The 15676-nt window shown below is 38.4% G+C and overlaps 1 protein-coding gene across 3 annotated transcripts in view; it reads left to right on the top strand.

Moving 5' to 3' along the window:
- The window catches only part of numb (NUMB endocytic adaptor protein), a 69783-nt gene extending 54688 nt beyond the window's left edge, over positions 1–15095 (top strand). For 2 of the 3 annotated variants that reach the window (XM_082143485.1, XM_082143486.1), the window contains 6 exons: positions 2436–2576; positions 3194–3398; positions 5077–5382; positions 7255–7398; positions 8026–8169; positions 13073–15095. In XM_082143485.1, coding sequence (XP_081999611.1) covers positions 2436–2576; positions 3194–3398; positions 5077–5382; positions 7255–7398; positions 8026–8169; positions 13073–13806 — 1674 coding nt within the window. In that variant the 3' untranslated portion in view covers positions 13807–15095. The remainder of the gene's footprint in view (positions 1–2435; positions 2577–3193; positions 3399–5076; positions 5383–7254; positions 7399–8025; positions 8170–13072) is intronic. The other variant, XM_082143487.1, reaches the window with a different exon arrangement.
- The last annotated feature ends 581 nt before the right edge of the window (positions 15096–15676 follow it).

Here is a 15676-nt window from a genome sequence, read left to right on the forward strand (position 1 = left end):
TATAGACTCATTGCATGCAAAGTGAGATATTTCAAGCCTTTATTTGTTATAATTTTGATGATTATGCCTTACAGCTTATGAAAAAAAAAAAATTCAAAGATTTTGAATTTAGGGTTTGCATAAGCTGTAAGCAATAATCATCAAAATTATAACAAATAAAGGCTTGAAATATCTCACTTTGCATGTAATGAGTCTATATAATATATTAGTTTCACCTTTTAGGTTGAACTACTGAAATAAAATGACCTTTTGCACGATATTCAAATTTTTTGAGTTTCACCTGTATGGCTTTAGAAGACATTAAAGTCCCCCTGTGGTGAAAAGTCAGCTTTTAATGCATGTTGTTTATATGTCTATTATGGTGTTTTTAATATGCTTTAAGACAAACCATGTGTAAATTCATAAGTCGACACCATTGCTGAGTATTTTCTCCTTAAAACTGCAGTGAACCAAAGACAGTCTCAAAAACACGGTTTGAAACCGTCACAAACTACCTTGTAACCAATCAGATCAACGTGTGATCGTCAACCAGTGGATCTCTGAGCTGTGTGAGTGAGTGGAGGCGGGGCTCATTTGCATATTCATAGAACTTAGTATACTAAATGAGGCAAGTGTGTAGAGTTACATTGAATATATTTTAAGGCATGACGTTAAGGAAAAAACTTTTAAATATGTCATTTTGTTGATCAGAAGAGTTTAAAGGGATAACATTATTGACTACAGGGGGACTTTAAATATACTGACCAGTAGTTATACTTTTTATAATGCTCTTGCATCCTTTAATTCTTTGATACCATTCATTGAAAATGCACAGAAAAGAGCATCTCTTCAAAATGTCTTGTGTGTGTGTGTGTGTGTGTGTGTGTGTGTGTGTGTGTGTGTGTGTGTGTGTGTGTGTGTGTGTGTGTGTGTGTGTGTGTGTTACATGGAAGAGGTTTGGGTCAATATGAGGTCTAGGTGAATGAAGCAGTTCTCCTATCTTCATGCACACTTATCATATTCATCTGCCGCCTGCTGGTGTGAGCCAGTCATTGCTCATCACTGCATGAAGGCCTATGCGTATGAAACCATCTGACAAACATGTCAAGAGGATAACCACAGTTCAGTTTGTTTTTTTGTGAGGTTTATGCATTATAATAATAATACAGCAGTCTCCTCAAGCATTAACAAAGCAAGCGCTGATCAGTGATCACTGCACAGACGTAATGAAGAAATTAAAGACACTAACTGACTTTTGAAATGTACAGTCTTTTACTGATGCAGATTTCTACAAAAGCAGAAATTACAAAAATTATAATTGTTTATAAATCTGTTGTCAACAAAAGAGAAGCTCTCCCTTCTGCTTTACAGTACAGGAGTAAGTCGTTTTAAAATTGTATAAAATAAAAATCAAACTTAAATCCACATTTTAAAGCTGATATTTAAACGTTTTTCATGTGTTTTTTTCTCTTCTTTTCACCCCTGATGAGTTTGAGTCCCTGATTACAGTGTGACTGCAGATAAACTGATGTATGACTGATGAACACTGGCTGTTTGCAGACCTGTAGATCGTTTGCTTTGTTCTGAAAAAGGGGCTTCATTTCTAAAGGCATTGCATGGATTTGCTCCAGACTATCTTTCAAAAATGCTTGCAGTAAATGAACCTGTAATCCTCAGATCCTCGGATTCTTTTCTTATAATAATACCACTAAGTAGAACTAAAAATATCCGGTGATGCTGTGCTCCTCGCGTCTCGAAACACCTTCCAGAGGAAGTACGACGTGCTAAAAATAGTCTAAATTAAAACATATTTCTTTAGTCTGGCCTGTAATATATTATAATACTTTTTATATATTTCATGTGTTTTTCTAAATTTTTTGATATTTTATGCCTTTTATAGTTAATCCTTATAAACTTTATTCTTATTCTTGTATTTTAATGGGTCTACTATCCATTGTATCTATTGTTTTTTTGCCTGTAAAGCACTTTGAACTGCATTGATTTGTTTGGAAAATTACTATATAAATACATTTGCTTGCTTAATGTGTTACAATGTTGCATTTTCTTCTTGGTTTGGTTAGTTTTTTCACAAGGCAACATTTCAAAGCGTACCAAAATGTGTTTATACAAGTCACATGTGCGTAAAACGTCCTCTTATTGGTCAGAGATTCCTCTGCTTCATCCGTCAAGATGGATTGACATTTTTGTTCCACTGGCTTATTGTGGCTTCATCTGTAGCTGTCGTGACAAAACATTGTGCGTTAGTGAAATTAAGAAAACAAACAGGACGCCACTGGTTTCCTATCCGGGACGTTTGTGGAGCGCGTCACAAAAATGTATGGAAACTCAGCGTATGGGCCACTAGCAAGCTCCAAACAAGCCAGCTGTGAAAACACCCTGAAACATAATATAGATGTCATTTGTAATGACTTGCATTTTGCCTGTTTTGTTCTCAGGATCTGATTCTAGACCAGACAATAGAGAAGGTTTCCTTCTGTGCGCCGGATCGTAACTTTGAGCATGCGTTCTCCTACATCTGCAGAGATGGGACCACACGCCGCTGGATCTGCCACTGTTTCATGGCCGTCAAAGACTCGGTGAGCGCTCTCACACCTGTCAGATACTCTCACGGGACAGGTCATGGTCACAGACTTATGACCTTACTTTTTATTAATGCCTCTTCATATACAATTCAGTGTCTGGAAAACTAAGAATGAGAGCTCAGCTTACAAATTTGTCATCTTTCAAATGCAACATGTCAAGTTGCTGGAAAAAAACGAATGGTTCTATATGTTGCTAATTGCACATAATCTTCATGAGAACCATATACTATTATGCTCTTTGTGTTGTCATTTTTTTAGGAAGATTACATTTTGTGTCTAAACATTTTATGAATATCATGAAAAGTACAAATAGCATGAAATTAAATGTAAATACTAAATATATGATATATAGAATATTTATATTTAAATAGTCACAATTACAGGAATAAATACCAAATCCATTTCAGTGACAACAATATAAACTAGAATACAGCATTAAATCTGCAAAATCATATATATTAAATCATATATATATATATATATATATGTAGATATATTTACGCTGTGAAAATGAATACTATTAAATGTAATATAATGTAGTTTGGTTAAGATACATCTTGATTTGGTTTGGAGAAAGTGCTTTGACTGGTTTGTGTGGTCGGTGTTGTCAGGGGGAGCGTCTGAGTCACGCGGTGGGCTGTGCGTTTGCTGCGTGTCTGGAGCGCAAACAGAAGCGGGAGAAAGAGTGCGGGGTCACGGCCACTTTCGATGCCAACCGCACCACCTTCACACGGGAGGGCTCGTTCCGCGTCACCACAGCCACAGAGCAGGCGGAGCGAGAGGAGGTCATGCGGCAGCTGCAGGACAACAAGAAAGGTGCGTCTCAGAGACTGACCATCTGGTTCAGGGAAGGGATGTACATGCGTTTACAAAGTTTTACAAGATTTTTGAAAGAAGTCTCTTCTGCTCACCAAGGATATTTTTATTTGATCAAAATTACAGTAAAGCACAGTAATATTGAGAAATATTATTACTATTTAAAATAACTGTTTTCTATGTGAATATACTTTAAAATGTCATTTATTCCTGTGATCAAAGCTGAATTTTCAGCATCATTACTCCAGTCTTCAGTGTCACATGATCCTTCAGAAATCACTCTAATATGATGATTAGTATCAATGTTGATTTTTGTGGATGCTGTGATATAATTTTTCAGGACTGATGAATAGAAAGTTCAAAAGAACAGCATTTATTTTAAATAGAATTCTGGATTGTAAATGTCTTTACTGTCACTTTTGAACTTTTGATCAGTTTAATGAATAGGTTTATACATATAACATTAATAGTGGGTAGAAAAACATTATATGCTTTCAATGAAATAAAATGTACTTATTTTCCATTTAATATCTTAAAAAATGTGCTCATTGACAATGACAATAAACAAAGCCAATTGAATGTATTGCTTAATTTAAGAAACAACATGTCACACATAATATTTGTAATGGGTCTTTTTTAGGGGCAGTCATGGCCTAGTGGTTAGGGAGTTGAACTGGTAACCCAAAGGTTGCTGGTTCGATTCCAGAACCGGTGGGAAATGACTGAGGTGCCCTTGAGCAAGGCACCTAACCCCTAATCGCTCCCCGGGCGCCACACAAAGGCTGCCCGCTGCTCTGGGTGTGTGTATCCACGTTTGCAGTGTGTGTGTGTTAACTACTCACTACTCTGCTCCTAATGTGTGTGCATTAACTTGGATGGGTTAAATGCAGAGGTCAAATTCCAAGTATGGGTTACCATACTTGGCCGTCACGTGTCACTTTCACTTTCACTTTCATAATGAACAGTATAGGAAGGAAGAGGAACCATATTTGAGGATCCTTAGCTTTAAAATTTGAAATCCACTGCCATAAAATATCAAAGCAAGTGCACTCAGATTTACCTTTTCTTTTCTGCACTATTTTTGCAATGACTTTTAACTAGCTGGTGTCACATTCAGATTTTTTGTGGATCAGTAATAACATCTATTATGATGATCAGCTATACACTACTGTAAAAACATTTGGGGTCAGTCACTTTTTTTGTTTGGTCAATGTTTTTTATTCAGCAAGGATACATTAAATGAATCATGTGACTGAATCAAAGACATTAATAATGTTACACTTTATTTCTGTTTCAAATAAATGTTCTATTCACCAAAGAATCATTAAAATAATGAATCATGGTTTCCACAAAATCATTAGGCAGCACAGCTGTTTCACACACTGATAATCAGAAATGTTTCTTGAGCATCACATCAGCATATCAGAATGATTTCTAAAGGATCATGTGACTGAAAATTGAGCTTTGATCACAGGAATAAATTACATTTGACAATATATTCAAATAGAAAAGTTATTTCAAATTGTAATGATATTTCACTATACTAATGTTTTAATTCATTTGAGAGTAAATAAATAAATAAATGCAGCTAGATGAGCAGAAGACAACAAACTCTGACCCCAAACTTCTGAACGGTAGTGTTGTGGTGTAATTGGCAATGGTCTTGGTCTCTCCTCAGACTCTGAGTGTGTGTTGAGCATCTCCTCTGGGGGCGTCTCAAACCCTGCGGTCTCCCTCGCGGGACCCAATGGCTCGTCGTCCTCGCCGCCTCTGCCCATGAACACACTGGCCCCTCAGGACGCCAATCCTCACGCCATCCCTCGACGCCACGCGCCCGTGGAGGCTCTCGCTCGCCAGGGCTCGTTCCGCGGCTTCCCGGCGCTCAGCCAGAAAACCTCTCCCTTCAAACGACAGATGTCCCTGCGCATGAACGAGCTGCCGTCCACCATGCAGCGCAAGTCCGACTTCCCCAGCAAAAACACCGGTGAGGCTCTTCAACTTCTCTGATCATCACCTTTCCAGATCAGTACGCTTTCTATATACTGTATCTACAGTAGTCAACATTTGAAGAGGATCAAAACCTTGGAAGTTTTGAATCAAATCAAAATCAAAAGTTATACATGAATTTTGAACAATCCCTGTTCTTGTCTTAGGACAACTTTGATGAACTGTTTTGATCCACTTCAAATGTTGACTACTGTGTTTCGTAGAGCTGGGCATTGACTTAAATTTCACAATTTGATACGATTCACAAGCTTGCAATTTGATTCATTTGATATCGATTCATTTGGATATACAGTATATCAGGTACAGTACGTAAATTTTTCTCAAGGAAAAAAAATCTCTCTCAACTAATGCTGTAAACTATAAAGTGGACTCTTGTCAGTCAGTACATTTCTATAATGTTAACAACTGATTTGGACACAAACATTTAAATTACACATAAGGCAGTTTATATAATAATAACTTAATTATAATAACTTTATAGTGCATATATAGCAAAATGCTCCTCTGTAGGGTTATTTTTCTCTAGCTGACTAACGGGTTTATGGACATTGAATGGCTTTTCGGAGGTAAATGTGACATTCCGTGACATTGTTTACAAGCTGTTTTATTGACGTCTTTCTGCGGTTGAAACATTTCAGTAAGTTGTACTGTTTCTTTTCAACATTTCTTCTGATTTTCATTTATATTTATTTAATGCTGTAACTAGTAGTAAAGAAGAAGAGATGATGGGTTCACGTTAGGGGTGGGAATCACAGATAGTCGATAATTGCTAGAAAATCCTATAAGGATACATCACAATATCTGTCTAACTATGAAAACAAAAATGCCTGTGAAAAGTGCAGGTTTTCTCTCTTCATTCAAGTCCAAACTGTTAGAAAACAACACAAAAAGTTTTTCAGCCTGTAAATTAAACATTTTCAATGAGATCAGGATGATGGCGTTGCAAGTGGCTTTGCATGTTCGTGGTATTACCCATGTACTTTACTTTTACCAGGCAATTCCTGTATATCGCATACTCTGTTGATTTTGTTTGTGGATCCAGACTTTGGTCTTAAACGTGGTTTGGCCATCTAGTATTTTACTCACACTGCTGTCCGCCATCCCATTGAAAACCTCTTTTTCTTAGGCTAGTTAACTCACTTTATGTTCACGTTTCCCTCGTTCATGTGTTGAGCGGCACCTCGAGGAGCCATGAAGTAGCGACGCTGGAAGCAGGCAAATCTATTTAGAGCGCCTTATTTTATTAATTAAAATATCAATATTTGGTGCCAGCGAATCGATTCTCGTATCGCACAGAGGACAACGATATATTGCTGTACAGATATTTGGTCCCACCCCTAGTTCACGTGCCAATCAAGTCAAGTCACCTTCATTTATACAGCGCTATAATATATATAGATTGTTTCAAAGCAGCTTTACAATGATAATAGGAAATTACAGTAACACATTGTTTTGGCTTTACAGCAGCTCTAGAATAAAGTTATTGTCCAGCTAAAGTTAGTTTGATTGATTCACTTCCATTTTAAAGATCATTAGTTATTAACTTAGGGGACGCTAACATGACACCGTTTGAACTGAAAACAGAAAATGTTTAATGTGATCAGGTCACAAAATTTCATATCAAAACTAACAAAGCTTATTGTGATTATAGGATGGGAGACACACTACAAATTATTATTAAATCGACAAATCAGTATTTTCAACCCAGCCCTACAATATTGGACGTCCGTCTCTTTTTCTCCTTCTCTCTTTGTTCCTGACGCCTTCACAGTATTGTTTTGTTGCCTTGAAGGCAGTGAGTTGGTTTGAGGATCTGTAGACAGTGACTGTTGTGCTGTGTGTTTGTCAGTGCCGGAGGTGGAGGGTGAGGGCGACAGCATCAGCTCTCTGTGCACTCAGATCACATCCACCTTCAGTGGGCCTCCAGAGGACCCGTTCTCCTCGGCACCGATGCCCAAACACACCTCCTCACCGCAGTCGCCCGCTGCTCCAGGTCAGCCTCACTCTCACACTCTCAGTGGATCTGTGTGTGTGTGTTACGGATTCACAGTTTTATATATATATATATATGTGTGTATATATATTAACACATAAACATGTTGAAATATTATAGCAGTATAAAACAACTGTTTTCTTTTTAAATGTATTTTTAAAATGTCATTTATTCCTGTGATGCAAAGCTGAATTTGTACGTGTACGTGTACGTGTACGTGTACGTGTACGTGTGTGTGTGTGTGTGTGTGTGTGTGTGTGTGTGTGTGTGTGTGTGTGTGTGTGTGTGTCTCTGTGTCTATGGATTAACTCATCGACAACTAGCTAGTAAATTACTCAACTAATAAAAAGCCATTAGCCATTACTAATAAAAAGCCATTAGCCATTACTAATAAAAAGCTTATGTTGTGCAGTTTGAGGAAAGATGGATTTTTGCACCATATATACAACAAGCTCATGTGATCCAAGGCTAATCAGTACAGACCCAACACATTCACTACTGGCAGAACTAATCATCTATTTTTTTCAATCCCTAATGTGTGTGTGCATGCCTATGTGTTAGCACTCTTGCTTGTGTCCGGCTCTGTCTCTAATCTACTCGTCGTGTCACTCCTGTCTGCTGCTGTAGTCAACGGTGCAGTTCCTGCCTTCCCGCCGCCTAGCGTCACAGTCTCCGCTGCTGCTAACTCTCCCGTGCTGCCGCCCCCGCTGCCTGTGCGAGAGACTAACCCCTGGGCCAAGACCCCAAACACAGCCCACACAGCACATATAGGTAAGACACCTGGGCTCCCTGTGCTCTGGACCATGCAGGATAGGTGATACAAACTCACTTTAGTTTGTAATGCAAGGTTGTACTGTGAGCTGCTGTTGTACACTTTCATCTCAAAATTGCATGAGATGAAATGTGTGCATGCATCTAAAAGCACAAAAATGTGTCATTTAGCTGCTAACTGTTGCAACTTGCTCAGTTATTGTCACAGTCAGATATTTATGTCAAAAATATATAATTTAAAAAAATGTGATAATGTTTCCTTTACTTATAATGTTAGTATGAATTTTACTTCGATTCTCATCATTTAGAAATACAAGGCATTTTTCCTACCTTTGCATATGAAATAGCTGGTATTACATGTGTAATCCTCAAATACTTTTAGCTTGTTTTTACTATTACAGCTCTCAAGGTTAACTAATCGTGAAAAGTGTTGATTATAGCATTATATTTTAGATCATAAAAGGTTGCAGTGATGAGCATTGTAGCCGATCACAGACATGTTTAACGCATGAATGCAGTGATCTCGTCATTGCAACTCAATTTCTGCTCACTAACGAATGCTTTCATAATAACTAACAGTGCAAACACGATGTAAATAAGAGATTCGTTGATCATAACGGGAGTTTTGGCGCGAGTCCAGAACTCAGTCACTGATAAACTCACGCTGTTTGATTGACAGCTCCAGCGATTGTAAAGGAAGTGTTCTTTGATCGCTTTCTGTATATCATTTAATCACCTTTTAAATAACTGACTATTTTCATGCTACTAAGAGAAATAATGTGAAGTTGATCATTTAGTCACTGGCTTAATTTACTGACGCATAAACAGCAATAAACGATATTTGAGACAAAGAACATCTGACTGTACATGAATCATTACATACCAGAAATCACTGGTCACAGATCAGGCATTAGAATTAACATGGTTGCTTACATGTTTGGCATTGCTGACGGATCCAATATTGTAAAAGTCTGTTTGCAAAGCCTGCACCGAAATTGCGACTGATTTACCAAAGAATCCACAGGAAAATGCTCCGAACAAACAAATAATGCTCAAGTGAGACATTCACATAGTTGAAAATAAATAAGCACATTCCTAGCATTAGGATCCTTTGGAAGGTAATGTTATTTTTAGTCCAGTGATCCTGCATCTCACCAACACGTCAGTGGGCGGGGCCAAAGATGCGATGATGTAGAATCTTTGTCTTTCATTGCCCTATTACGTCATAATGTGACAAAATCCGAAATTAGTCGTTTTTGGAGCTTGGTTTTATATAAAAGCTTCAGATACCTGGGTTGGCGACTGACCAATCAGAATCAAGTATTCCAGAGAGCCGTGATGTGATAAACCAGGGGTATTCAACGCTTTTCAGGGCAAGAACCCCTTAGAGTTGGAGACTCTAGAGACGTGGAGCAGGGACCTACGATACAAAATGTGTCAAACAGAGCTACTTATTAACCATATACCCTTCGATATTAATAGAAACTAACTATATTATGATCAAGAATAAGTTATATTTTAAGACAATAGATCAGAACTATACACGTTGTTGTTGTTGTTGCACATGCATCACTGTCTGTATATTACTTTCATTGTTAAAATTTAGATTTATGTATCATAATAAACAACATGTTGTGATAAAAATCAATTCATTAGTTGTTCGCAGTTGTTTTAAATTATTTTAATGGATTTAGTCTAGTTTTATTTTATTAATCAGATGGACAATTCAACATTTACCAGATCTTTAGCTACTAGTTTATTAAAAATTCACATTTTAATTTGACTGTCAGATGGAAAATTAAGAATCAAATCACTGAGTATGTGAAATGAGTGTGTGTTCTCTAGTAAATTGCAGATGTAATGTGTAGCGAAGGCTCCACCATGACAAGAACAGCAATGTACAGCGATGCATTTAAGATTAAACTAAAAAGTCATTACTTTTACAAATAATTGGAATTAAAAAAATAAAAAATAAATGTATACAACATTTTTTCTAGTAATCTATTAGTCTGCATTTACATTCTGCGTATCTATTTTGCATGCCATATTTGTGTCCCATGCAAGTTATCACAGTCAATTGCAATTATGAGAGTGAATCCTGCATTAATAGATGTCACTTCCAAAATCTTTCAGTATGTAATTGGCCATCTGTCCTCTTAGCAGCATGAAAAACAATACTTTTGTTAAATGGATTTATTTATAGCTATAGCCTCGAAAGCACGAAAGAGCGCTCACTTTACAATCACTAAAAAGCTGTGACTCATCTCAGTTCGCAAGCTCACAACGTTCCATCAAAATCAGTAAAGTTGTCTACACAAACTGCAGTCTCTTACTTGCATCGTGTCTTTCTTCGTTAATGAGAGGATTCGCGAGAGCAACCAAAACTCGTCACCGAACAAAAACTCTGGCGTATTGAGCAGTGAGTGGATTCTGTCTTAAACACCTCTGGTTTGGACATTGCCTTCAAGAGATCAACAAACATGTCTGTGATTGGCTACATTTCTCACCGCTGTAAATAGGAACATTTCATGTTCTCCAGAGCACAAACTCAAAAACCTAATGGAGTTTTGCCAATATTGTTAAATTGTTACTGTATCAACTGAGGGTGCTCTTGCTTTTGTTTCAGAGTGCTTATATTTTTTGTCAGAGTGCACAAATTTGACTTTGTGATGTTTTTTTACCCATGTTTTATTTTTTCTTTACAATAAAATGTTGTGATCAAAAATTTATTTGAGGACCCCACATTGGTTGAAGACCCTTGTGATAATAATATAACCTTAACTAATCAAATAACAGCCAAGTTACTACAGTATCGTTATCAAATAAAAAAGACAAACTTTCAGATTTTGCTGTATTTGGCCGAGCAGTGGTTTGGGTGGCTCGCCATTGTATTAGATTTCTCCAATACATAAAATAAGTAAGCTTCTTGTGGGGAGAATAATTTATTGAAGGTTTGTAGTGTAGCAGTCCTTCAGCATCGATGTTAGCATGTCGCTATGAGACAGAACTTTATACATGAAGACAAATGGGCTGCAAACAATAGAAAACTGTAAGGGCCTCCGACAGGAGATTGATCTACCCTGAGCAATGCTGTTTCTTTGTCAGTTTCTATTGGCCATACATCTGTATGGGCCATTTGGTTCACACCTTTACAGACACAGAGTTGATTACATCTGAGGCACAGTAACAATGTAAATGCATCTGACTAAAGTTAACTGAAAATACACATAATCTTTCACGATGATACCATAAATGTGTAAGTCTGGGATATCCAATCCTGCTCCTGGAGGGTCAATTTAGCTCATTTAGCTCAGAGTTTTGCTCCAACACATCTGGAAGTTTCTAGTGATCCTGAAGACCTTGATTATCTGGTTCAGGTGTGTTTAACCAGGGCTGGAGATAAACTCTGCTGGAAGGTGGCCCTCTAGGAGTGGGATTGGACACCCTTTGCTCTAATGCCTGGTACACATTGTATGATTTTGGGCTGTCCCAGACGAACGATGACCAATCGTGGTGATTTATGTGGTCGTGGCTTCTAAGTGATGTTCCTGGATCATAGAGTGTGGAGAGGCTCAAAGATGGCCATCGTCACGGTCTTGAGATCATTTTCTGACAGTGTCTGAAGTGCTGCTACGTCAACGTCTACTGACGAGCCAATAAAAATGCAACATGAGCGTATTGATCAAATGTCATGTTAAAACTTAAAACTACTTGCCTCAAGCTCCATTTGCAAAATTGACATAGACATACGTTATATAAGTCTAGATTTTGTGGTTGTCTGTTTTTCAGGTTTTCAAATTAAAGCAAAACTTATTTTGCACATTTTTAATGAATCCTTTGTCATTTCAGTCTTGTGCTGCATCTCAATTTGCCTACTTATAATACGCCCTAAAAGTATATACTCTTTTTGTGAAGAAAAAGTACGTACTTTTGAGTGTGTAGCAGAAGATTAGACAAGTTTTGGGACAAACTATCACTTCTTTTACGGTTGCTCTCTGTCGCATCCTGTCACGTAAACTGACCTATCAATCATCTTGTCAAAGATAAAAATCTCCACATTTAATTTAATTTAATTTAATTTCTTACCGTATCGGAGAGAAATGCAGTTGCATGTTGATCTGCCAGTCAAGGGTCTTTCATGCGACTCTCCTCCTATTCATGCATAACGATGCATTTAAAAGTTAATGGCCAAACAGATCTTTATAAAAGTTCACGTTGTTGTTGCAAATGAAATATAGCACAGATAACATTTCATAAATATTTTTTATTTTTTATTATTCAATATTATTTCAATCAAATTATTCAAATTTATACTTGAATGTTGATTATTAGTCACTCGAAGCCCTTTATCTAAACCTCTACTTAACCATCGGTCGCACACATCCTCCATGTTTTGTAGTTTTCTGAACACTTTTAGCTCGTGTTTGTAGTTCTGAACTGAATCCTCTTTCAAAGCACAATGGGTTGTGGGCAATATTAGCTGTTATAGTGAGCACAGATCCACACTTCGAAAATCCACCGGAAATAGTAGACCATCCGGGGCCTTCTGGCATAGGTTACTCTTTTCAACATATACAATGCGTTGGGACACACTTATTTTAATCTCACATACTGTTTAGGATGGATAGTATGGACATTGAGATGCAGGGTTGGAGTCTATACTTACGAGCTGATAATCAGAATCAGGTGTGTTCTTCCTTATTATATAGTATGCGAAAAAGTACGCCAAAAGAGTAGTATGTCCGAATACATAGTATCAGCTCTCGATTCCAAAAGCCTCGGAATTGAAGAATTGATTCTTTTTAGAATCGAGTGGAACCCTCCGGAGAGAACCTGTAAACTGTAACAGCCTAGCAGAATAAACGGCATGCTTAAAAACATTCTTCTTGTTTTTTCCCCATAGGGAGCGAGTGGCCAAATCCTGCACCTGCCGTGGGAGCTCTTCCTGCAGTCAGCGCAACTCTCTCCACACCCTCCTCCTCCCACAAACGCACGCCATCGGAAGCGGACCGCTGGCTGGAGGAGGTGTCCAAGTCCGTGCGTGTCCACCAACCCGCTGGCGCCGTGAGAACCGACACGCCTCCCGCTCAGCAGCCCTTCCCCCCTGCTTCTGCCCCCTTCATCCCTCCACCTGCCCCTTCTGCCCCCTTCATCCCTCCGTCTGCGGTCCCTGCCGTTCCCCCCCGCCAGCCGGCCTTCCCAGTGTCCAACGGGATCCCCTTCATGCAACCAAGCTTCCCGCCGGTCGGCATCACACCTTCACAGATGGTGGCAAACGTGTTCGGATCCGCCACGCAAACCCAACCCATCCCGGTGCCTGTTCCAGTTCCCCAGTCCTCCCCGTTCTCCACACCACCACAACCAGTCCAGTTCGACACCCAAACCGTGTCCAGCCCCTTCGGAAAACCATTCCTACCTCCGGTGTCCAACGCCACAGCATTGCAGCCTCCCAAAAGCAGTGTGGCGTTTAACGGGGCGAACAACTGGGCGGCTCAGTCTAATGCAGTTCAGCATCCAGCCGATGCCTTTGAGGCCCAGTGGGCCGCACTGGAGACCCGCTCGCAACAGCGCACCGCTCCTTCGCCCACAAACCCCTTCTCCAGCGAGCTCCACAAGACCTTCGAGATCCAACTCTAAAGACACACAGTGTGGCCGAGAGTCACAGAGCGACGCGATGAACATTAATGCAGAGACGATTATAGAGTGAACGACCCGAAACCACTTCAGCTCCATATCTCTCCCTCTCTGTCTTTCGATTTCTTTGTCTGTTCGTCCATGTTTTGGTTTTTGCTCGTGACATGAACAAATGGAGACGAGGGGGTTGATGAAGGTGCCCCCAAAAACAGTTACACCGAATTTGTGTCCGAGATTAATCAGAGCGACAAGATGATGGTAAAAGGATTCTTTAGATGCTCTAATGCGACCCCTATATTATGCAGGACTCCCTGGACCTCGATTGACCCGTCTCACAGCGCCCCCTAGCAGGCTGGATGAATGAATGCTCCCTATCAGAAGGACGAGGCACTTCGCAGACCTTCCGGGTTCACAAGGTTCTTGTAGAACTTTGCAATCAGAAGAGGAAGAAGCAAAGAGAATGCCAAAATCTTTATTTTTATGCATTAAGTATATTTTAAATAGCTTTGAAAAATTTACTGAAGAGCTGTAAATAATCTTTCCAAAGGTGCAGGCTTATTTTGTGTGCATACAGGAGAAGAGCATATATATATATATATATATATATATATATATATATATATATATATGTATATATATATATATGTGTGTATATATATATATATATATATATATAGGCATGAGGGATGGTTTTCATCTCTTTCTTTATCCGGTTTTAGTCTTCTGGCCACCATGCATAGTTTGGGATGTTGTAGATAACGGAAATGGACCCCGGCTGGGTTTGAGGACCTTTAAATCACACAGGTCCCAGACGATGTTATCTGTCTTTTATGCTGTCATTTTAAGCTTATTTTTTGTATTATAGTATCAGTACTTTGATTTCTATTGCAACATATTATTATCATTTTTTAGGACATTTTTAATGAATTTTAACACTATTGAAAGTGTCATCTTTTATTTTATTTTGATAAGAAGATATCTTATTCATTTTAGCACACGCACTGTACTAATCGATCATTTTGGCCAACTGTGGCATTAGTGAGCTACGATGTTCACTCTCTTGAAATGACCTGTGGTTCCAACTCTAATATGATTGCAGTGATTGTTTTATTTTTATTTTGTTCTCTGCTTTTCATGCAATCCCATCAACACTTTTGTTTTATCAGACATGAAGATGATTGGCCCTGTTTTTAGGTTTTGATTCCATTTTGTAAGTATTGCATTGTATTATTCCAATTCTTTACGAAAAATTTAATCTAAAAGATTGAATAAAATGTTGGTGGTAGAGGAAAGCGCTTCTGTGTGCTTCTGTTCCATGATTTGCTGTGTATTCTTGTATCTGTGAACATTGTTTTGCAACTAAATAAACATCATCATAAGATGAACTGCATGCTTTTGCTCAAGGGAAGCAAAAGAGATGCTTCTGAAACTTCATCCACAGGTCTCGAAGTTGGACAGTATCACCTTTAAAAAAATATAGATTTATGAGATATTATATGCTATGAACTAATATATTTCCCCTGCACACGAGCAGGGACAGCAAGTGCACATCGAGTGCATTATTTGAGAAGGGGACTGACTGTTACTCAAGTCCCTCCCATTTCCAATTTATATTGAGTTGGTAAAGAAAGGGACTTGATGGCATGATATTCTCTAACTGGTCAAATATGCTGAGTCTGAATAATTCTCTTATTTTCTATTGTGTATCACTGTATTTTCAGTTCAATGACTATTAAATTCTTTCCATATTATTCAGGTGTATATTATTGTCCACCACTGCTGAAACAGACTCACGTCATGTAGTATCTGATACTTTTAAGAACTATTAAAATATTGTTAAATCATTTTAAAGAGGGTATTTTGCTGGGTAAAA

Source organism: Leuciscus leuciscus (genome assembly GCF_965113295.1).
Source record: "Leuciscus leuciscus genome assembly, chromosome: 17".
In the NCBI taxonomy this organism is placed as follows: domain Eukaryota; kingdom Metazoa; phylum Chordata; class Actinopteri; order Cypriniformes; family Leuciscidae; genus Leuciscus; species Leuciscus leuciscus.